This window comes from Protomyctophum parallelum (assembly GCF_964188405.1).
Source record: "Protomyctophum parallelum genome assembly, chromosome: 18".
In the NCBI taxonomy this organism is placed as follows: domain Eukaryota; kingdom Metazoa; phylum Chordata; class Actinopteri; order Myctophiformes; family Myctophidae; genus Protomyctophum; species Protomyctophum parallelum.
Genome location: NC_139716.1, coordinates 33245015 through 33268956, shown reverse-complemented (window position 1 = coordinate 33268956; position 23942 = coordinate 33245015). Strand labels below are relative to the sequence as shown.

At 37.4% G+C, this 23942-nt stretch overlaps 1 protein-coding gene across 1 annotated transcript; it reads right to left on the bottom strand.

Annotated features, from left to right (window-relative positions):
- Positions 1 to 16162: 16162 nt before the first annotated feature.
- ing2 (inhibitor of growth family, member 2) lies at positions 16163 to 23299 on the bottom strand. Its single transcript, XM_083788695.1, has 4 exons — positions 23018 to 23299; positions 21248 to 21456; positions 19941 to 20241; positions 16163 to 17610 (listed from the first exon to the last, which is right to left on the bottom strand). Exons 1-4 carry the CDS (start codon positions 23166 to 23168, stop codon positions 17240 to 17242), a joined length of 1032 nt encoding a protein of 343 aa, XP_083644821.1. The 5' UTR covers positions 23169 to 23299; the 3' UTR covers positions 16163 to 17239.
- Between the last annotated feature and the right edge of the window lie 643 nt (positions 23300 to 23942).

Genomic DNA, 23942 nt, shown 5'->3' with positions numbered 1-23942 from the left:
GTTTTTCATCATTTTGGACCATGGGCTATAGCCCATATCGTACGGCATACTATAGCACGCCGTTTTTCATCATTTTTGAGGATTTGAAAAAAATGAAAAAATGAAAAAAACGATGGGTTATAGCCCATTGTTTTGTTTGTTTTTTTGATTTTTTTTTTCTCGTTTTTCATCATTTTGGACCATGGGCTATAGCCCATATCGTACGGCATACTATAGCACGCCATTTTTCATCATCTTTGAGGATTTGAAAAAAATGAAAAAATGAAAAAAACGATGGGTTATAGCCCATTGTTTTTTTGAAAACTTGATATTTTTTTATCCTCGTTTTTCATCATTTTGGACCATGGGCTATAGCCCATATCGTACGGCATACTATAGCACGCCGTTTTTCATCATTTTTGAGGATTTGAAAAAAAATGAAAAAAATAAAAAAAACGATGGGTTATAGCCCATTGTTTTTTTTGAAATTTTGATATATTTTTTATCCTAGTTTTTCATCATTTTGGACCATGGGCTATAGCCCATATCGTACGGCATACTATAGCACGCCGTTTTTCATCATTTTTGAGGATTTGAAAAAAATGAAAAAATGAAAAAAACGATGGGTTATAGCCCATTGTTTTTTTGAAATTTAGATTTTTTTTTATCCTCGTTTTTCATCATTTTGGACCATGGGCGATAGCCCATATCGTACGGCATACTATAGCACGCCGTTTTTCATCATTTTTGAGGATTTGAAAAAAATTAAAAAATGAAAAAAACGATGGGTTATAGCCCATTGTTTTTTTGAAATTTAGATTTTTTTTTTATCCTCGTTTTTCATCATTTTGGACCATGGGCTATAGCCCATATCGTACGGCATACTATAGCACGCCGTTTTTCATCATTTTTGAGGATATGAAAAAAATGAAAAAATGAAAAAAACGATGGGTTATAGCCCATTGTTTTTTTGAAATTTAGATATTTTTTTATCCTCGTTTTTCATCATTTTGGACCATGGGCTATAGCCCATATCGTACGGCATACTATAGCACGCCGTTTTTCATCATTTTTGAGGATTTGAAAAAAATGAAAAAAACGATGGGTTATAGCCCATTGTTTTTTTGAAAACTTGATATTTTTTTATCCTCGTTTTTCATCATTTTGGACCATGGGCTATAGCCCATATCGTACGGCATACTATAGCACGCCATTTTTCATCATTTTTGAGGATTTGAAAAAAATGAAAAAATGAAAAAAACGATGGGTTATAGCCCATTGTTTTTTTGAAATTTTTATATTTTTTTAGCCTCGTTTTTCATCATTTTGGACCATGGGCTATAGCCCATATCGTACGGCATACTATAGCACGCCGTTTTTCATCATTTTTGAGGATTTGAAAAAAATGAAAAAAATAAAAAAAACGATGGGTTATAGCCCATTGTTTTTTTTTAATTTTGATATTTTTTTTATCCTAGTTTTTCATCATTTTGGACCATGGGCTATAGCCCATATCGTACGGCATACTATAGCACGCAATTTTTCATCATTTTTGAGGATTTGAAAAAAATGAAAAAAAGAAAAAAACGATGGGTTATAGCCCATTGTTTTTTTGAAAACTTGATATTTTTTTATCCTCGTTTTTCATCATTTTGGACCATGGGCTATAGCCCATATCGTACGGCATACTATAGCACGCCGTTTTTCATCATTTTTGAGGATTTGAAAAAAAATGAAAAAAATAAAAAAAAACGATGGGTTATAGCCCATTGTTCTTTTTTGAAATTTTGATATATTTTTTATCCTAGTTTTTCATCATTTTGGACCATGGGCTATAGCCCATATCGTACGGCATACTATAGCACGCCGTTTTTCATCATTTTTGAGGATTTGAAAAAAATGAAAAAATGAAAAAAACGATGGGTTATAGCCCATTGTTTTTTTGAAATTTAGATTTTTTTTTTATCCTCGTTTTTCATCATTTTGGACCATGGGCTATAGCCCATATCGTACGGCATACTATAGCACGCCGTTTTTCATCATTTTTGAGGATTTGAAAAAAAATGAAAAAATGAAAAAAACGATGGGTTATAGCCCATTGTTTTTTTGAAATTTAGATTTTTTTTTATCCTCGTTTTTCATCATTTTGGACCATGGGCTATAGCCCATATCGTACGGCATACTATAGCACGCCATTTTTCATCATTTTTGAGGATTTGAAAAAAATGAAAAAATGAAAAAAACGATGGGTTATAGCCCATTGTTTTTTTGAAAACTTGATATTTTTTTATCCTCGTTTTTCATCATTTTGGACCATGGGCTATAGCCCATATCGTACGGCATACTATAGCACGCCGTTTTTCATCATTTTTGAGGATTTGAAAAAAATGAAAAAATGAAAAAAACGATGGGTTATAGCCCATTGTTTTTTTGAAAACTTGATATTTTTTTATCCTCGTTTTTCATCATTTTGGACCATGGGCTATAGCCCATATCGTACGGCATACTATAGCACGCCGTTTTTCATCATTTTTGAGGATTTGAAAAAAAATGAAAAAATGAAAAAAACGATGGGTTATAGCCCATTGTTTTTTTGAAATTTAGATTTTTTTTTATCCTCGTTTTTCATCATTTTGGACCATGGGCTATAGCCCATATCGTACGGCATACTATAGCACGCCATTTTTCATCATTTTTGAGGATTTGAAAAAAATGAAAAAATGAAAAAAACGATGGGTTATAGCCCATTGTTTTTTTGAAAACTTGATATTTTTTTATCCTCGTTTTTCATCATTTTGGACCATGGGCTATAGCCCATATCGTACGGCATACTATAGCACGCCGTTTTTCATCATTTTTGAGGATTTGAAAAAAATGAAAAAATGAAAAAAACGATGGGTTATAGCCCATTGTTTTTTTGAAAACTTGATATTTTTTTATCCTCGTTTTTCATCATTTTGGACCATGGGCTATAGCCCATATCGTACGGCATACTATAGCACGCCGTTTTTCATCATTTTTGAGGATTTGAAAAAAAATGAAAAAAATAAAAAAAAACGATGGGTTATAGCCCATTGTTCTTTTTTGAAATTTTGATATATTTTTTATCCTAGTTTTTCATCATTTTGGACCATGGACTATAGCCCATATCGTACGGCATACTATAGCACGCCGTTTTTCATCATTTTTGAGGATTTGAAAAAAATTAAAAAATTAAAAAAACGATGGGTTATAGCCCATTGTTTTTTTGAAATTTAGATTTTTTTTTTATCCTCGTTTTTCATCATTTTGGACCATGGGCTATAGCCCATATCGTACGGCATACTATAGCACGCCGTTTTTCATCATTTTTGAGGATTTAAAAAAAATGAAAAAATGAAAAAAACGATGGGTTATAGCCCATTGTTTTTTTTAAATTTAGATTTTTTTTTATCCTCGTTTTTCATCATTTTGGACCATGGGCTATAGCCCATATCGTACGGCATACTATAGCACGCCATTTTTCATCATTTTTGAGGATTTGAAAAAAATGAAAAAATGAAAAAAACGATGGGTTATAGCCCATTGTTTTTTTGAAAACTTGATATTTTTTTATCCTCGTTTTTCATCATTTTGGACCATGGGCTATAGCCCATATCGTACGGCATACTATAGCACGCCGTTTTTCATCATTTTTGAGGATTTGAAAAAAATGAAAAAATGAAAAAAACGATGGGTTATAGCCCATTGTTTTTTTGAAATTTAGTTTTTTTTTTTATCCTCGTTTTTCATCATTTTAGGCCATGGGCTATAGCCCATATCGTACGGCATACTATAGCACGCCGTTTTTCATCATTTTTGAGGATTTGAAAAAAATGAAAAAATGAAAAAAAACGATGGGTTATAGCCCATTGTTTTTTTGAAATTTTGATATTTTTTTTATCCTAGTTTTTCATCATTTTGGACCATGGGCTATAGCCCATATCGTACGGCATACTATAGCACGCCGTTTTTCATCATTTTTGAGGATTTGAAAAAAATGAAAAAATGAAAAAAACGATGGGTTATAGCCCATTGTTTTTTTGAAATTTAGATTTTTTTTTATCCTCGTTTTTCATCATTTTGGACCATGGGCTATAGCCCATATCGTACGGCATACTATAGCACGCCATTTTTCATCATTTTTGAGGATTTGAAAAAAATGAAAAAATGAAAAAAACGATGGGTTATAGCCCATTGTTTTTTTGAAAACTTGATATTTTTTTATCCTCGTTTTTCATCATTTTGGACCATGGGCTATAGCCCATATCGTACGGCATACTATAGCACGCCGTTTTTCATCATTTTTGAGGATTTGAAAAAAATGAAAAAATGAAAAAAAACGATGGGTTATAGCCCATTGTTTTTTTGAAATTTAGATATTTTTTTTATCCTCGTTTTTCATCATTTTGGACCATGGGCTATAGCCCATATCGTACGGCATACTATAGCACGCCGTTTTTCATCATTTTTGAGGATTTGAAAAAAATGAAAAAATGAAAAAAACGATGGGTTATAGCCCATTGTTTTTTTTTTTTTTTTGATTTTTTTTTATCCTCGTTTTTCATCATTTTGGACCATGGGCTATAGCCCATATCGTACGGCATACTATAGCACGCCGTTTTTCATCATTTTTGAGGATTTGAAAAAAATGAAAAAATGAAAAAAACGATGGTTTATAGCCCATTGTTTTTTTTGAAATTTAGATTTTTTTTATCCTCGTTTTTCATCATTTTGGACCATGGGCTATAGCCCATATCGTACGGCATACTATAGCACGCCATTTTTCATCATTTTTGAGGATTTGAAAAAAATGGAAAAATGAAAAAAACGATGGGTTATAGCCCATTGTTTTTTTGAAATTTTTATATTTTTTTAGCCTCGTTTTTCATCATTTTGGACCATGGGCTATAGCCCATATCGTACGGCATACTATAGCACGCCGTTTTTCATCATTTTTGAGGATTTGAAAAAAATGAAAAAAATCAAAAAAACGATGGGTTATAGCCCATTGTTTTTTTGAAATTTTGATATTTTTTTTATCCTAGTTTTTCATCATTTTGGACCATGGGCTATAGCCCATATCGTACGGCATACTATAGCACGCCGTTTTTCATCATTTTTGAGGATTTGAAAAAAATGAAAAAATGAAAAAAACGATGGGTTATAGCCCATTGTTTTTTTTTTAATTTTGATTTTTTTTTTATCCTCGTTTTTCATCATTTTGGACCATGGGCTATAGCCCATATCGTACGGCATACTATAGCACGCCATTTTTCATCATTTTTGAGGATTTGAAAAAAATGAAAAAATGAAAAAAACGATGGGTTATAGCCCATTGTTTTTTTTAAAACTTGATATTTTTTATCCTCGTTTTTCATCATTTTGGACCATGGGCTATAGCCCATATCGTACGGCATACTATAGCACGCCGTTTTTCATCATTTTTGAGGATTTGAAAAAAAATGAAAAAAATAAAAAAACGATGGGTTATAGCCCATTGTTTTTTTTGAAAATTTTATATCTTTTTTATCCTAGTTTTTCATCATTTTGGACCATGGGCTATAGCCCATATCGTACGGCATACTATAGCACGCCGTTTTTCATCATTTTTGAGGATTTGAAAAAAATGAAAAAATGAAAAAAACGATGGGTTATAGCCCATTGTTGTTTCTTTTTTCTTTTTCTCGTTTTTCATCATTTTGGACCATGGGCTATAGCCCATATCGTACGGCATACTATAGCACGCCATTTTTCATCATTTTTGAGGATTTGAAAAAAATGAAAAAATGAAAAAAACGATGGGTTATAGCCCATTGTTTTTTTGAAAACTTGATATTTTTTTATCCTCGTTTTTCATCATTTTGGACCATGGGCTATAGCCCATATCGTACGGCATACTATAGCACGCCATTTTTCATCATTTTTGAGGATTTGAAAAAAATGAAAAAATGAAAAAAACTATGGGTTATAGCCCATTGTTTTTTTGAAATTTAATATTTTTTTTGCCTCGTTTTTCATCATTTTGGACCATGGGCTATAGCCCATATCGTACGGCATACTATAACACGCCGTTTTTCATCATTTTTGAGGATTTGAAAAAAATGAAAAAATGAAAAAAACGATGGGTTATAGCCCATTGTTTTTTTTAAAACTTGATATTTTTTATCCTCGTTTTTCATCATTTTGGACCATGGGCTATAGCCCATATCGTACGGCATACTATAGCACGCCGTTTTTCATCATTTTTGAGGATTTGAAAAAAAATGAAAAAAATAAAAAAACGATGGGTTATAGCCCATTGTTTTTTTTGAAAATTTTATATCTTTTTTATCCTAGTTTTTCATCATTTTGGACCATGGGCTATAGCCCATATCGTACGGCATACTATAGCACGCCGTTTTTCATCATTTTTGAGGATTTGAAAAAAATGAAAAAATGAAAAAAACGATGGGTTATAGCCCATTGTTGTTTTTTTTTCTTTTTCTCGTTTTTCATCATTTTGGACCATGGGCTATAGCCCATATCGTACGGCATACTATAGCACGCCATTTTTCATCATTTTTGAGGATTTGAAAAAAATGAAAAAATGAAAAAAACGATGGGTTATAGCCCATTGTTTTTTTGAAAACTTGATATTTTTTTATCCTCGTTTTTCATCATTTTGGACCATGGGCTATAGCCCATATCGTACGGCATACTATAGCACGCCATTTTTCATCATTTTTGAGGATTTGAAAAAAATGAAAAAATGAAAAAAACTATGGGTTATAGCCCATTGTTTTTTTGAAATTTAATATTTTTTTTGCCTCGTTTTTCATCATTTTGGACCATGGGCTATAGCCCATATCGTACGGCATACTATAACACGCCGTTTTTCATCATTTTTGAGGATTTGAAAAAAATAAAAAAAATAAAAAAACGATGGATTATAGCCCATTGTTTTTTTGAAATTTTGATATTTTTTTTATCCTAGTTTTTCATCATTTTGGACCATGGGCTATAGCCCATATCGTACGGCATACTATAGCACGCCGTTTTTCATCATTTTTGAGGATTTGAAAAAAATGAAAAAATGAAAAAAACGATGGGTTATAGCCCATTGTTTTGTTTGTTTTTTTGATTTTTTTTTTCTCGTTTTTCATCATTTTGGACCATGGGCTATAGCCCATATCGTACGGCATACTATAGCACGCCATTTTTCATCATCTTTGAGGATTTGAAAAAAATGAAAAAATGAAAAAAACGATGGGTTATAGCCCATTGTTTTTTTGAAAACTTGATATTTTTTTATCCTCGTTTTTCATCATTTTGGACCATGGGCTATAGCCCATATCGTACGGCATACTATAGCACGCCGTTTTTCATCATTTTTGAGGATTTGAAAAAAAATGAAAAAAATAAAAAAAACGATGGGTTATAGCCCATTGTTTTTTTTGAAATTTTGATATATTTTTTATCCTAGTTTTTCATCATTTTGGACCATGGGCTATAGCCCATATCGTACGGCATACTATAGCACGCCGTTTTTCATCATTTTTGAGGATTTGAAAAAAATGAAAAAATGAAAAAAACGATGGGTTATAGCCCATTGTTTTTTTGAAATTTAGATTTTTTTTTATCCTCGTTTTTCATCATTTTGGACCATGGGCGATAGCCCATATCGTACGGCATACTATAGCACGCCGTTTTTCATCATTTTTGAGGATTTGAAAAAAATTAAAAAATGAAAAAAACGATGGGTTATAGCCCATTGTTTTTTTGAAATTTAGATTTTTTTTTAATCCTCGTTTTTCATCATTTTGGACCATGGGCTATAGCCCATATCGTACGGCATACTATAGCACGCCGTTTTTCATCATTTTTGAGGATATGAAAAAAATGAAAAAATGAAAAAAACGATGGGTTATAGCCCATTGTTTTTTTGAAATTTAGATATTTTTTTATCCTCGTTTTTCATCATTTTGGACCATGGGCTATAGCCCATATCGTACGGCATACTATAGCACGCCGTTTTTCATCATTTTTGAGGATTTGAAAAAAATGAAAAAATGAAAAAAACGATGGGTTATAGCCCATTGTTTTTTTGAAAACTTGATATTTTTTTATCCTCGTTTTTCATCATTTTGGACCATGGGCTATAGCCCATATCGTACGGCATACTATAGCACGCCATTTTTCATCATTTTTGAGGATTTGAAAAAAATGAAAAAATGAAAAAAACGATGGGTTATAGCCCATTGTTTTTTTGAAATTTTTATATTTTTTTAGCCTCGTTTTTCATCATTTTGGACCATGGGCTATAGCCCATATCGTACGGCATACTATAGCACGCCGTTTTTCATCATTTTTGAGGATTTGAAAAAAATGAAAAAAATAAAAAAAACGATGGGTTATAGCCCATTGTTTTTTTTAAATTTTGATATTTTTTTTATCCTAGTTTTTCATCATTTCGGACCATGGGCTATAGCCCATATCGTACGGCATACTATAGCACGCAATTTTTCATCATTTTTGAGGATTTGAAAAAAATGAAAAAAAGAAAAAAACGATGGGTTATAGCCCATTGTTTTTTTGAAAACTTGATATTTTTTTATCCTCGTTTTTCATCATTTTGGACCATGGGCTATAGCCCATATCGTACGGCATACTATAGCACGCCGTTTTTCATCATTTTTGAGGATTTGAAAAAAAATGAAAAAAATAAAAAAAAACGATGGGTTATAGCCCATTGTTCTTTTTTGAAATTTTGATATATTTTTTATCCTAGTTTTTCATCATTTTGGACCATGGGCTATAGCCCATATCGTACGGCATACTATAGCACGCCGTTTTTCATCATTTTTGAGGATTTGAAAAAAATGAAAAAATGAAAAAAACGATGGGTTATAGCCCATTGTTTTTTTGAAATTTAGATTTTTTTTTTATCCTCGTTTTTCATCATTTTGGACCATGGGCTATAGCCCATATCGTACGGCATACTATAGCACGCCGTTTTTCATCATTTTTGAGGATTTAAAAAAAATGAAAAAATGAAAAAAACGATGGGTTATAGCCCATTGTTTTTTTGAAATTTAGATTTTTTTTTATCCTCGTTTTTCATCATTTTGGACCATGGGCTATAGCCCATATCGTACGGCATACTATAGCACGCCATTTTTCATCATTTTTGAGGATTTGAAAAAAATGAAAAAATGAAAAAAACGATGGGTTATAGCCCATTGTTTTTTTGAAAACTTGATATTTTTTTATCCTCGTTTTTCATCATTTTGGACCATGGGCTATAGCCCATATCGTACGGCATACTATAGCACGCCGTTTTTCATCATTTTTGAGGATTTGAAAAAAATGAAAAAATGAAAAAAACGATGGGTTATAGCCCATTGTTTTTTTGAAAACTTGATATTTTTTTATCCTCGTTTTTCATCATTTTGGACCATGGGCTATAGCCCATATCGTACGGCATACTATAGCACGCCGTTTTTCATCATTTTTGAGGATTTGAAAAAAAATGAAAAAAATAAAAAAAAACGATGGGTTATAGCCCATTGTTCTTTTTTGAAATTTTGATATATTTTTTATCCTAGTTTTTCATCATTTTGGACCATGGACTATAGCCCATATCGTACGGCATACTATAGCACACCGTTTTTCATCATTTTGGAGGATTTGAAAAAAATTAAAAAATTAAAAAAACGATGGGTTATAGCCCATTGTTTTTTTGAAATTTAGATTTTTTTTTTATCCTCGTTTTTCATCATTTTGGACCATGGGCTATAGCCCATATCGTACGGCATACTATAGCACGCCGTTTTTCATCATTTTTGAGGATTTAAAAAAAATGAAAAAATGAAAAAAACGATGGGTTATAGCCCATTGTTTTTTTGAAATTTAGATTTTTTTTTATCCTCGTTTTTCATCATTTTGGACCATGGGCTATAGCCCATATCGTACGGCATACTATAGCACGCCATTTTTCATCATTTTTGAGGATTTGAAAAAAATGAAAAAATGAAAAAAACGATGGGTTATAGCCCATTGTTTTTTTGAAAACTTGATATTTTTTTATCCTCGTTTTTCATCATTTTGGACCATGGGCTATAGCCCATATCGTACGGCATACTATAGCACGCCGTTTTTCATCATTTTTGAGGATTTGAAAAAAATGAAAAAATGAAAAAAACGATGGGTTATAGCCCATTGTTTTTTTGAAATTTAGTTTTTTTTTTTATCCTCGTTTTTCATCATTTTAGGCCATGGGCTATAGCCCATATCGTACGGCATACTATAGCACGCCGTTTTTCATCATTTTTGAGGATTTGAAAAAAATGAAAAAATGAAAAAAAACGATGGGTTATAGCCCATTGTTTTTTTGAAATTTTGATATTTTTTTTATCCTAGTTTTTCATCATTTTGGACCATGGGCTATAGCCCATATCGTACGGCATACTATAGCACGCCGTTTTTCATCATTTTTGAGGATTTGAAAAAAATGAAAAAATGAAAAAAACGATGGGTTATAGCCCATTGTTTTTTTGTTTTTTTTTATTATTTTTTTATCCTCGTTTTTCATCATTTTGGACCATGGGCTATAGCCCATATCGTACGGCATACTATAGCACGCCATTTTTCATCATTTTTGAGGATTTGAAAAAAATGAAAAAATGAAAAAAACGATGGGTTATAGCCCATTGTTTTTTTTTAAACTTGATATTTTTTATCCTCGTTTTTCATCATTTTGGACCATGGGCTATAGCCCATATCGTACGGCATACTATAGCACGCCGTTTTTCATCATTTTTGAGGATTTGAAAAAAAATGAAAAAAATAAAAAAACGATGGGTTATAGCCCATTGTTTTTTTTTAAATTTTGATATTTTTTTTATCCTAGTTTTTCATCATTTTGGACCATGGGCTATAGCCCATATCGTACGGCATACTATAGCACGCCGTTTTTCATCATTTTTGAGGATTTGAAAAAAAATGAAAAAAATAAAAAAAAACGATGGGTTATAGCCCATTGTTCTTTTTTGAAATTTTGATATATTTTTTATCCTAGTTTTTCATCATTTTGGACCATGGGCTATAGCCCATATCGTACGGCATACTATAGCACGCCGTTTTTCATCATTTTTGAGGATTTGAAAAAAATGAAAAAATGAAAAAAACGATGGGTTATAGCCCATTGTTTTTTTGAAATTTAGATTTTTTTTTTATCCTCGTTTTTCATCATTTTGGACCATGGGCGATAGCCCATATCGTACGGCATACTATAGCACGCCGTTTTTCATAATTTTTGAGGATTTGAAAAAAATGAAAAAATGAAAAAAACGATGGGTTATAGCCCATTGTTTTTTTGAAAACTTGATATATTTTTTATCCTAGTTTTTCATCATTTTGGACCATGGGCTATAGCCCATATCGTACGGCATACTATAGCACGCCGTTTTTCATCATTTTTGAGGATTTGAAAAAAATGAAAAAATGAAAAAAACGATGGGTTATAGCCCATTGTTTTTTTGAAATTTAGATTTTTTTTTTATCCTTGTTTTTCATCATTTTGGACCATGGGCTATAGCCCATATCGTACGGCATACTATAGCACGCCATTTTTCATCATTTTTGAGGATTTGAAAAAAATAAAAAAATGAAAAAAACGATGGGTTATAGCCCATTGTTTTTTTGAAATTTTGATATTTTTTTTATCCTCGTTTTTCATCATTTTGGACCATGGGCTATAGCCCATATCGTACGGCATACTATAGCATGCCATTTTTCATCATTTTTGAGGATTTGAAAAAAATGAAAAAATGAAAAAAACGATGGGTTATAGCCCATTGTTTTTTTAAAATTTAGATTTTTTTTTTATCCTTGTTTTTCATCATTTTGGACCATGGGCTATAGCCCATATCGTACGGCATACTATAGCACGCCGTTTTTCATCATTTTTGAGGATTTGAAAAAAATGAAAAAATGAAAAAAACGATGGGTTATAGCCCATTGTTTTTTTGAAATTTTGATATATTTTTTATCCTAGTTTTTCATCATTTTGGACCATGGGCTATAGCCCATATCGTACGGCATACTATAGCACGCCCTTTTTCATCATTTTTGAGGATTTGAAAAAAATGAAAAAATGAAAAAAACGATGGGTTATAGCCCATTGTTTTTTTTGAAATTTTGATTTTTTTTTATCCTCGTTTTTCATCATTTTGGACCATGGGCTATAGCCCATATCGTACGGCATACTATAGCACGCCGTTTTTCATCATTTTTGAGGATTTGAAAAAAATTAAAAAAAACAAAAACGATGGGTTATAGCCCATTGTTTTTTTGAAATTTTGATATTTTTTTAATCCTCGTTTTTCATCATTTTGGACCATGGGCTATAGCCCATATCGTACGGCATATTATAGCACGCCGTTTTTCATCATTTTTGAGGATTTGAAAAAAATGAAAAAATGAAAAAAACGAAATTTTGATTTTTTTTTTGTCCTCGTTTTTCATCATTTTGGACCATGGGCTATAGCCCATACCGTACGGCATACTATAGCACGCCGTTTTTCATCATTTAAAAAAAAAACAAAAAAAACATGGGTTATAGCCCATCGTTTTTCATCATTTTTGAACATGGGCTTTAGACGTCTATTTTTAGACGTCTATTTTTAGACGTCTATTTTTAGACGTTTTTTATCCCATTTTTAGATGCACGTCTAATAGCCGGCTATTGCTCAGTGGGATGGTAAAAAAATATGAAAAACGAGGTTAAAAAAATTAATTCAAAAATTCAAAAAACGATGTTAAAAAATGATGAAAAAAGAGGTTAATTCTTTTTTTCAGAAATTCAAAAATCGATGGGCTATAACCCATGTTTTGTTTTTTTTTCATTTTTTTCAAATCCTCAAAAATGATGAAAAACTGCGTGCTATAGTATGCCGTACGATATGGGCTATAGCCCATGGTCAAAAATGATGAAAAACGAGGATATTCATTTTTTCTAAAATTCCAAAAACGATGGGCTATAACCCATCTGTTTTTTTTCTTCATTTTTTTTAAATCCTCAAAAATGATGGAAAACGGCGTGCTATAGTATGCCGTACGAATACGATATGGGCTATAGCCCATGCCAGACGTTCTCTCTACCGCAACACTTAAAAGTAGCGGTGTATGAGAATGGGTGTTGCGGAGGATGAGACACAAACCTTGGCATGCTACTAGTCCTACATACTTACACCTAGCAACCCTATTCTAGCCTACTTAGGTTCATCTTAGGAAAAGGAATATTTGAAATGTTTCATAGTTTTAGAAATATAGTGCTTTCAAATGTACAATGGGGCTCAATGGCAGACATTGGCACGTCAAAAATCACTTTCACCTAGAAACTCCATTCACACTTTTTATTATTCAGCTTACTGTGGAGACACATGCTGGAACTTTTTACTTTGAAATGTTTTATAGTTTCTGAGTCATTTAACTTAAACGCCCAATGCATTCTCTATGAGAGGAGGAGCTAACATGGAGCTAGCCCCAATAGAGTGACGTCCAGAAGTACACCCTAAAACTGTGATAGGTTACAGTGAGCACGGTGGCTCCCTCCCTAAGACACTGCATGGGTATAATATACCCATATTATGATCCTCAGGTTGTGGGTTTGAATCATTTTTTTAAATCCTCGAAAATCATGAAAAACTACATACTATAGTTACTATAGTATGTAGTTTTTCATGATTTTCGAGGATTTAAAAATGATTAATGGTTTCGGAAGACATACTATAGTATAGTATGTCTTCCGAAACCATGAACTATGCCCTTTTTCCTGTGATTTTCATCTTTTTCTCAAATCCAATCCTATCAAGTCATGAAAAACGGCATATAGAGGGGACGTCTCCATGTTAAATTTAGTTTTCATTTACAACTCATGGGTCTATACTAGAATCATTTTGGTTCGAGTGGCAAGCACCCAGGTTTGACCAATTCAGAAACACCTAGGATCTTGATTCTGGTCACTAATCCTACATTTTCAAGGATGAGGATATAGTGAGCATAGTGAGTATATAGTGAGCATATAGTGAGCATAGTTTCTTCTATAAAGCAGATTCACTTTGATGAGTGTAATGTGTGATATCTAAAGGAGACAGTTTTGGGAGGTGATTACTTTATTTGACACACTGTGTTGATATGCTCACTACAAAGGTCCTGGGTTCAAATCCCATAGATAGCAGACCAACATAAGTCCTTCTTACACAGTGTGGTCACACAGCATGTAAAATGCTTCCCCAGTGTAAGGCAAACATTGTGGTCACACAACATTGTAAAATGCTTCCCAGTGTTTTTAGTAAACAGAATATATTTTGAGGTCGGGAGACCAATTTTATCCAAAACGAAAAGCATTTTCATGAACAAATTAAGTGCGTTGTAGATTCCACACGAGTCACAGCCTGGGACTTGAGGGGGTTCCAGGTGGTCCCCAACTAAATGATACTTTGGAACCAAATGGACCCTAATATAGTCTATGGTTTCAGACTGCATACTATAGTATGCCATTTTTCATGATTTTGGAGGATTTGAGAAAAAGATGGAGAGTTGGTAACCCTTATAGATCTTTAATTCTTGAGTGTAAAATGGAACCAAATGGACCCGCATTACTTAAGTTAATTTACAAGTCTACACAATTAAAGTTGAAGAATTGTTATTTTAATGAACTTTTGCCTGTTATCGCTCCTATGGTACAGCATGGAAAAGTGTTCTTTAGTTTTGGGTCTGCAAGGCTAAATCTCACAAATGGTCCGTGGCTCAAATGCCAAATAAATAATGGGCCTTGATATGAAAAGGGTTGAAAACCACTGGTTTAATTGAAATAAAGGGACAGACAACATAACAAAGGACAGAGGACAGCCTTCATTGGGGCGAGGACCTTGTGCCACTGAGAAATTAAATAACCACACATATCAAATCATATTTAGAACAAATATTGCTGATGTAGGTTAATCCAATAAGAGTTTATCCCCCCCCCCCCCCCCCCACACACACACACACACACACACACACCAGGGTTTCCCTAGGGTTAGATAGTTAGGGTTAGATTAAAACTAAATCCTAACCCTTAGTTTTAAATCTATTATAAACAACAAAATATAATAATTGACTAAATACATCAGCATGATTATTAACCACTTGACCCCTTTTTACTTCGGCGTCCAATTTGTTTTAGTGAAAATAGCCGATGCGCCTTGCGAGCTTGAAGATCTGCTATTTTCACTTTTCTCGAGGCAAAAGTTTGAACTAATGGGGATGCTGATATAGCCCGTAGGGCTGATATGTGTGACCCAAAATATAAGAAATACATTCTGTTCTGTTTTGTATCAAAAACAAAATGTCTACAATGAAGAGCAAAAAAGAAAAGAAAAATGAAACAGTAAACAACAGTTACAGAATATGGCAGCTTGTGGATCATGATTGTTAGGCTTTCTGATAAACACTGTTATTAAAACACGATTTTTAGGACTGACTATTAAAAACTAAAAAACTATCCAATTCCAAACTGAATATGTGGCTGTGCCAGTGTGAAATTAACAGTAGTAGGCCTAGTATACAGTATGAGTGAGTATTATGAGAGTGATGTCACACTACCAGTTAAGCACTGCTACAGATTAAAGGTTTCAGGTTCCCAAAGTGGGGTCCGGGGACCCCTAGGGGTCCTTGAGGGAGTTCCAGGGCGTTCCCAGCTAAATGATAATCAGGAACCAAATGGACGCTTGTGGGTCTGTAACTCAGTGTACAAATGGAACCAAATGGACCGTAAGGGTTCCATTTGTACACCGAGTTAAATTAACTTTGATTTTACATTGGGGTCCCAGAGATCTAAATGCCATTAAATGGGGGTCCGTAGACTAATTCCTCTCAAACTGGGGGTCTTTGAAAGTAAACGGGTTGAGAATCACTGCTAGAGCCGTAATAATATTCTCTCATGGGGGTCCTTGGCATATATTTTCTAATGGGGTTCCGCAGGCTAATGAGTGTCAATTTGGGGGTCCTTGACATGAAAAGGTTTGTCTTAGAGCACACTGACAGAGTCCACACAGTCACGTATTTTTAGAGCACGGCTTTAGAACGACACAGAGCGTCCATTGACGAAGCAGGAGCATGTATTGTGATGACACGTATTTTGCAATTGTTTGTTATCAAATAATTTGACCGTTCTAGAAGAAACACAAGTCAATTTTTATTTATTTATTATTAAACTCGTCGGTGCTAACACATTCGCTTGTTTTGCCCAAACACAAATGCAATCTGGAAAATGTATCCAGAGAAAAATGCATTTAACGTTCAAATTGTGCTTTCACATCGATCTGGTACCGTTTATGACCGATGCCGGTCGCCAGGCTCAACTCTCAAACGGCAGAAACTGGTTGACTTGACCCCGGCCAGGGCCTCTTGATCCGGTGTTACGTCAGAACAGGTGACCTGGTGAGTTATGTGACTCCCAATTACACAGTCAAATCCTGAGTCTTCATTTATTTGAGCGTTTATTTGAGTGTGCAAATTAAACCAAGTGGACGCGTTAAGCACCCCGAGTTACACACTCGATTCCGTAGGCCCCAGTGACACATAATTCAACAAGTCACCAATTTTTGGTGTAGCCGGTTCTGAAAATATCAAGAACTAACTAACTAAGTCAACAGGTCTGATTGACCTGCTCTGTTACATCAAAACAGGTGACCTCTGGTGAATTCTGTGACACCAATTACACAGTATAAGTGTGTTTCACTTAAAGGTCCTTTCAGATGGGGAGCGGCTGCTGGCTGACACCTGTGTTGTCGCCTGGATCAACGACAGGTCTGCTCATGTGGGACGCGTAGCGGAAAACAAGAAAAGCTCAACACAATCCAGGTCTAGTCGCCACCGGGCGTGTGCACGAAACGAACACGCGCACAATTTCACGGGACCGCGCCCGCGAAAATTACGCTTGCGTCGTCCGCCCCTCAACTCCGCTGCGCGTCCAAAATGAACGCACGCCTCTCATTGAAAGTGAATTCCTAGGCGCGTTGGTCGCTGCCCGTCTGAAAGGACCTTAACTCCGGGGCAGACAAATGGGAACACCTTCCTTGGCCCCAGTGGTGCATAATTCAGCAAGTCACCAATTTCGGGGTTGCCGCCGGGCTCAGAAACATCGAGACCTGTAACTCGGCCAAGCCGGAGGGAGGGGAGGGGAGGGGAGGGGCCGACCGAACCGGACCGAGCACTACCTGGAGCGGCGCTCCTTCCGGCTCTTGTCCAGACTCTTGTCCATGGTCTTCTCGCTGTCCCCGCGGCACTTGGGACAGAACCACTTGCCCTTGGGCTTGTACGTGAGGCCCACGCACGAGAAGTGGAACCACTCGATGGGACACTGCTCGTTGTCGCAGCCGATCATCTCGCCGTACGACACCTGCTCGCACAGGCAGTACGTGGGCTCGTTGGGGTCGATGGCGAAGTCCACCGGGGAGGCGTCGCGCTCCTGCTTGGCCGACTTGCGCTTCTTCTTCTTGGCCGACTTGGACTTCTTGTCGCTGCGCGGCTGCTGCTGCTGCTGCGCCGACGAGGAGGAGGAGCCTCCGGCTACGGACGCCAGGGCTGCAAACACAGTTGTGTACAATTTAGATCATTTAGCACAGCGTTTCCCAAAATGGGATCCGGGGAACCCCCAGGGGTCCTTGAGGGAGTTGTTCCAGGGGGTACCCAGATAAATTATAGTTTGGAACCAAATGGACCCTTATGGGTCTGTAACTCTGAGAGTGTACAAATCCGTTTGCTTGCATTTGTACACTCTGAGTTAAATTAACTTTGATTTACAATATCAATTAGGGTCCCAGAGATAGAAATGACATTAAATGGGGGTCTGTAGACTAATATGCATGTCAAACTGGGGGGTCCTTGAAATTAAACGGGTTGAGAATCACTGCTAGAGCCGTCAAAGAAAAACTTCTCTTATGGGGGACCCTGGCATATCTTTTCAAATGGGGGTTCACAGGGCTAATTAGTGTCAATTTGGGGGTCCTTGACATGAAAAAGACCACATGGTAATACATCACACGCATAGAAATAGTCATCTAGGATCAGAAGGAAACCAAGAAGCTAGTATCATCCGTCTAACAGTAGAATGTCTGTACAATGAAACTATGAGTAAACATAGTAGACATAGAATGCTATGTCTACATGAAATGCTATCTACAGTACATTTTCAGCTTTTGCGTACGACTGCAAGGTTGTCGAGGCTACGGCAAGTGCTGCAGACTACGGCGGGTGTAAACAGGGACGGATTAACCCCCACAAGGGCCCCTGGGCCGGTAATCTTTGCAGGGCCCCCATAGCGCGTGTCAGTGCGACCTTTTTATGTTTTTATCACCTTTTTGACCTCAATTTAACAAAATAAATTGCCAATGAAGGGCCCCAGGAGCCCATTTCAGGGTGTGAAACCTAGAACCTGACGGTCCAATTTCCCTGAAGGGCCCCTAAGAGCCAAGAGCCCCTGGGCCACGGCCCCACTGGCCCAATGGCTAATTTGTCCCTGGGTGTAAAGTAACTACTGAAAGTGCATTTACTCAAGCGTTGTACTGGAGTATTTCCAATGTTCTATACTTTCACTTCTACTCCACTACATCTAAGGGACAAATATTGTACTTTTGCTCCACTGCAATTTGAAAACTTTAGTTAGTAGTTACTTTGTAGCTTTTCATTGTTATTACAAAACGTACATTAACCATTTCAGCCCTGTATACATTTCAGCCATTTCAAAATAGCCGCTTAGCAGCTTTGTAGATCTGCTTTGAAAACTTGTGAAATGGGACAGTCTGCATAATGAGTACTTTCTACGTTTGGTACATTTTGATACTTTTGTACTTTATACTCAAGTGACTTTTGTATCTATACATTGCAGTATTGGCACTTTTACTTAACCCATTCTGGGCGGGAACCCCTTTTGGTGTTTTACCCCCTCAGGCCGGGAACCCATTTTTGGGTTCTATACAGTATGTACAGTATTCAAAAATTACAAAAAATTGATGCTGCTATATAAATAATGGAGTTTTTCAGAAAACTTAGGTCAGGCTTTAGAAGAGGTTTTTAGAATCGGCCTTAGGCCTAAATGGGTTGGGACATTTCACCGCTGGAAGAAACTGCAGTCACTCAATGTTAATAGTATTTGTAGTAGATAACAGTAGCACAATTTGAAATTTGCACCCTACGGCCAGAAAAACAATGAAGTCTGTGTGTTTGACTGGGGTTTGACTGGATTCCTACAATGACCATCAATGCTCTGGTGCACTGCCCCTCCTTGTGGAGAGGGGAGAGAAGCTGCATGGAGGTGTGACTTGTAGTCCAGGAAGGAAGTGAGACCACATTTTCAAGACATTTTGGTCATGAACATTTGCGTCATGATTAAATTATCCAGAAACACATATTACACCCAGTAAAGTGTTTCTTGTGTCCTACACATTAAAATAAGACCTGGTTGCAAAAGGGGTGGCCCTAAAAGTTTTCGTCGCAAATTGCCACGCTTTTCAGCATTCATTCATCATTTTCCTCGCTAGATACTTTCATTTTCATCACAAGCGCCGATACGACACCACGGGGTCGCGGGGACTTTTTATTGAGCTCCTAAAACATCAATGTTTTGTATGATCACCTCAATCTGAGCCTAAATTCCGAGATAAACGCAGCTAAAGATTAGTGTGGATGGAGGGAAAATAATCAATGACGTCAACAATGCAGAAACAAACCCGTCGCCAGGGGAACGGAGATGCCAAGAGCCGGTAAAAAATGATTCGATTCGATCTAGGACTTTGATAAAAGGTCTTTGATAAAAGGTCATCCAATGTCACCCTAGGCATAGAATGAGTTCAGTAAAACCTGTGAATACGGTTTTTTTCCCACCACTGAATAATAATAGTGACGGGGCGCCTTACCGGACGGGCCCACCGGGTCCTCGGCGGCGCCTCCGCCGGGTTCGTCCGCGCCCGCCAGCGAGGAGGAGCCCCCCCCGCCGCCGCCGCTGCCACCGTTGGGAGGAGCCAACGAAAGGGAGGCGGAGTCCCGGCTCTCGCTGGTGCGCTGCTGGCGTCGGGGCCGACGGGCCGAGGAGCGCTGCTGCTCTGAGGTGGAGGAGGAGGAGGCCTCGGGGAGGAGCGTGCTGCCGCTGGCAGAGCGCCGGTCCGTGGCCGTGGAGGTGGGCCGGTCCGGGGTGTCGCCCCCGCCAACGCCGGGCTCCTGGAGGGACAAGACGGGACAAGAACACTGGTGTTGATTTGGACAGCAAAATTCCCTTCAAAAGGGGACAACCGGAAGTTCACGGAATGCATTGGAGTCCATGGGCTCGCCCGAGTACATGGACCTCGTGACCAGGCTTGTTTTCTGCCCCCTCAATGTCGTAACTCTGTCTATTCTAAGGGTCTGGTTTCAGTGTTAGTCGACTGAATCTACAGTTGATTTATAAGGGACAGTAGGGACTAGTGGATTTAGTCCACTAGTCCCTTCCTAACATTTTGGTCTAGTTTTTATTTGTTGACGAAATTGTCAATATATTTAGTCTTAGTCATCATAGCTTAGTTTCCATTTAGTTTTCGTCAACGAGCATGTTGTCATAGTATTAGTCGACGAAATCAACACTGGACAATAATCATTAGGATCACAATAATGATCACAATCACTTGCCATCTTACAATAAATGCACCAAAGTCTCTGCACGTGTTTACGTCTGTAATCCACGCAGCTAGAGAACCGTTCGCCCCACCGACTTCAAATTCAACTGAACACACAGCGTTCCACACCACCACGCGGAGTGCAGTGTCCGGCCTTGGGAGTCGATCGGATACGCGGTTGCCCAGAACCGCCACAAAAGGCTCTGGTCAGGCTGTCAGTGGACCTAATGAGCCCAATTCCCCTAGCCTGTAGAACTCCCAGCCTCTGCCTCAGCCATGGCAACCCCACACCAGCCATTTGATTACTTACAGACACAGGCGGACAGATACAGAGATCTCCATATATATCGGCACAAATGGGACACAGACAGACGGTTAAAACGGGTGCTATGACAACGGGTATTGCATACTAGGTTCCCAATTGGCATCCCCAAACGTGTTTGAAAGTGAAATATCCCTTTACAATTCCAATTGTAAAATTGTAAAATAATATGTCCAGGAAATGTAATTGCGGCGGTGTGAGGAACCACCGCGTCCCCCACTCCCCCCCCGGCCATTACCCTCCTGCGGTATACCTGGAGGCCCTGCAGCGAGTGAGAGTCCATCTGCCGCGAGCGGTTCTCCACCAGCTCCGTCATCTGCGTCACCACGCCGATCTTCTCGTCGCCCAGCTCCTGGCTGACGATGAGCGCCCGCTGCAGCTGGAGCTGGAGCCGCTTCCTCTGGGACGCATCCTGCTCGCCCTGGTACCTCTCGTACACCTCGTCCACCTCCTTAAGAACCTCTGGAAGACACGACACAAGCAACATGCATGAGCACACCATCCATTCCTCTGGGACGCATCCTGCTCGCCCTGGTACCTCTCGTACGTACACCTCGTCCACCTCCTTAAGAACCTCTGGAATAAACAACACAAAGAACGTGCATGAGCACACCATCCATTCCTCTGAGACGCATCCTGCTCACATACACCGACTCAAAACAGAAACTGTTTTACTTTTACAGTAAGAAAGAAACTAGTGCAACAACTCATACTATCAATTCTTGATTATGCAGTATATCAGACTGCCCCTAAAACAAACCTTCTTCCCTTGAATTCAGTATACAACCGTCTATGGCTGCAGATTTGTCCTTGACTGCCCATATCTGACCCACCACTGTACCTTGTACGAAAATCTCAATTTACCATCTCCCACCTCAAGAAGACAGCAGCACTGGCTGCATTTCATCTTTAAATGTATTAATTTAAATTATCCACAGTATTTGAAACAGCTTATGATACCATACACTTCTACACATCAACTTAGACATTGCTCACAGGTTTACTTTAATATACCCACATCAGTTGGCAAAAAATAATTTATGTTCAAAGCTCCTTGTGACTGGAGCAATCTACCTGTCCATATTCGTTCAATAACATCTTTTCATTTGTTTAAAACTGTGCTGTCATCTCATCATGTTTTCACTAATTATCACTGTAGCAGATCCATGATGGAATGATCCATGTGTTATGTCTATTGTCTACGTTATGTCCATGTTATGTGTCTATTGTCTACGTTATGTCCATGTTATGCGTCTATTGTCTACGTTATGTCCATGTTATGTGAAATGTTGTTTTGTTGCAGTTTTTTTGTTTTTTGTTTTGCTGTTGTTGTTCGTTTCTTGTTTATCTAGGAATTGTCTGGTTTTGTTTTGTCTGGTTGAATTGTTTGTAAAAAAGGTGTCTATGTATGAAGTGTACTTCGTGAATTGCGGACCCCCTTGAAAACGAGATGGTTCATCTCAAGGGATTGTTCGTAATAAAGAAATTTCAGACATTAAATAGACAAATGTACCTTTTACCTTGGAGTCTAAAGCAGGGCAGCACATTTATTTGCATATCCAGAGAGAAAGACTCCACTACTCTACCCAGATACCAAACACAGCTAGGCTACTAATTGCACACATGTACTGTATGTGCATTTATACTTTAAACTGATTCATTTACCTTGGTATTTGGAGGTATTTTTACTATTTTGTCAATCTCCCTCAGCAGAGACACATTTTCTTTACATTATCCAGAGACAGAGAACAATACTCCACTCACATACCAAACACACGGCTACTATTCTACTACACATGCATGTGTACTTATTTATTCATTAAATACATTACATTAAATGTTTAGCTTGGTATTTGGAGTCAATCTCCCTCAGCAGAGACACATTGTCTTTGTTTTATCCAGAGACAGAGACTCCACTATACTAGTACTATTACTCACATACCACACACAGCTAGGCTACTGTTCATGCATGCATGTGTATTGTGTACTGTATGTGTATGTGTATATTTATACATTAATGTACCTTGGTATTTGGAGTCAATCTCCCGGAGCAGGGACACATTTCTCTGGATGTCCAGCGGCAGACTCTCCACGCACTCCAGGTAGTCCTGCACGTAGCTCACCAGCTGCTGCTGCGTCCTGTTGTCATGGTGATGGTGGTGGTGTCCCAGCATGGTTGGTCCGGATGCATCAGATCATCAGGGTTATTAATGAATATGACAACAGCGGCTTTAATTCAATCGAAACACTTTGAGTGCTGAATGAGTTTGTGGGCTTTCTTCTGTGCTCTGTTCTGCTCGCTGCTTTGCTTCACTTCAAACAAAAACGGGGGACGGTGCGCATGCGCGGGGTTGTCCTTATATGGCAATGCGCCTGTTTCCTCTTCCCGTTAGGGCAACCGGAGGGCGGGGCGCGGTTTGTCGTGTTACGGAGAAACCGGTGTCCTGGATTATTGTGTGCCTTAAAAGGCACATAATTAAAAAGCACATAATAACATTAATCCGAAGCGTTAATATAACTCTTTGGAATGCAAATGGAACTAAATGGACCCGTGTTGGTTCCGTTTTGCACACTCAAGAGTTATAAAGGTGTGTGTGGTCGACGGGCACTTGGGCCGTGACACACTATTCAACAGGTCACCGGTTTCGGGGTAGCCCCGGAGCCCTGATTGGTGCACAGCCACATAAAGGGACATTTCACTGCACTGGGAGGTTTCCCTCTCGGGAATTAAATGAAACAAAAATGGACACACATGACGCAACTAAATCAACTTCGATGTTACTGATCATTTGTTTATATAAAATATGACATTGTTTCATTTTGTTTGTCAAATATGTTCGTTCATTCGTATTCGTTCTCTGTCTCTAACTCTGTGTGTGTCAGTGTGTGTGTGTGTGTGTGTGTGTGTGTGTGTGTGTGTGTGTGTGTGTGTGCGCGTGCGTGTGTGT

Bases quoted from the DNA above. Each gene is read 5' to 3' on its own strand.
- ing2 (XM_083788695.1), bottom strand. From the start codon at position 23,168: ATGCTGGGACACCACCACCATCACCATGACAACAGGACGCAGCAGCAG. The intron at 21,457-23,017 runs GTACATTAATGT...CGTGTCTTCCAG, and splicing joins GATTGACTCCAAATACCAAG to AGGTTCTTAAGGAGGTGGAC. The intron at 20,242-21,247 runs GTATACCGCAGG...TTGTCCCTCCAG, and splicing joins ACTCGCTGCAGGGCCTCCAG to GAGCCCGGCGTTGGCGGGGG.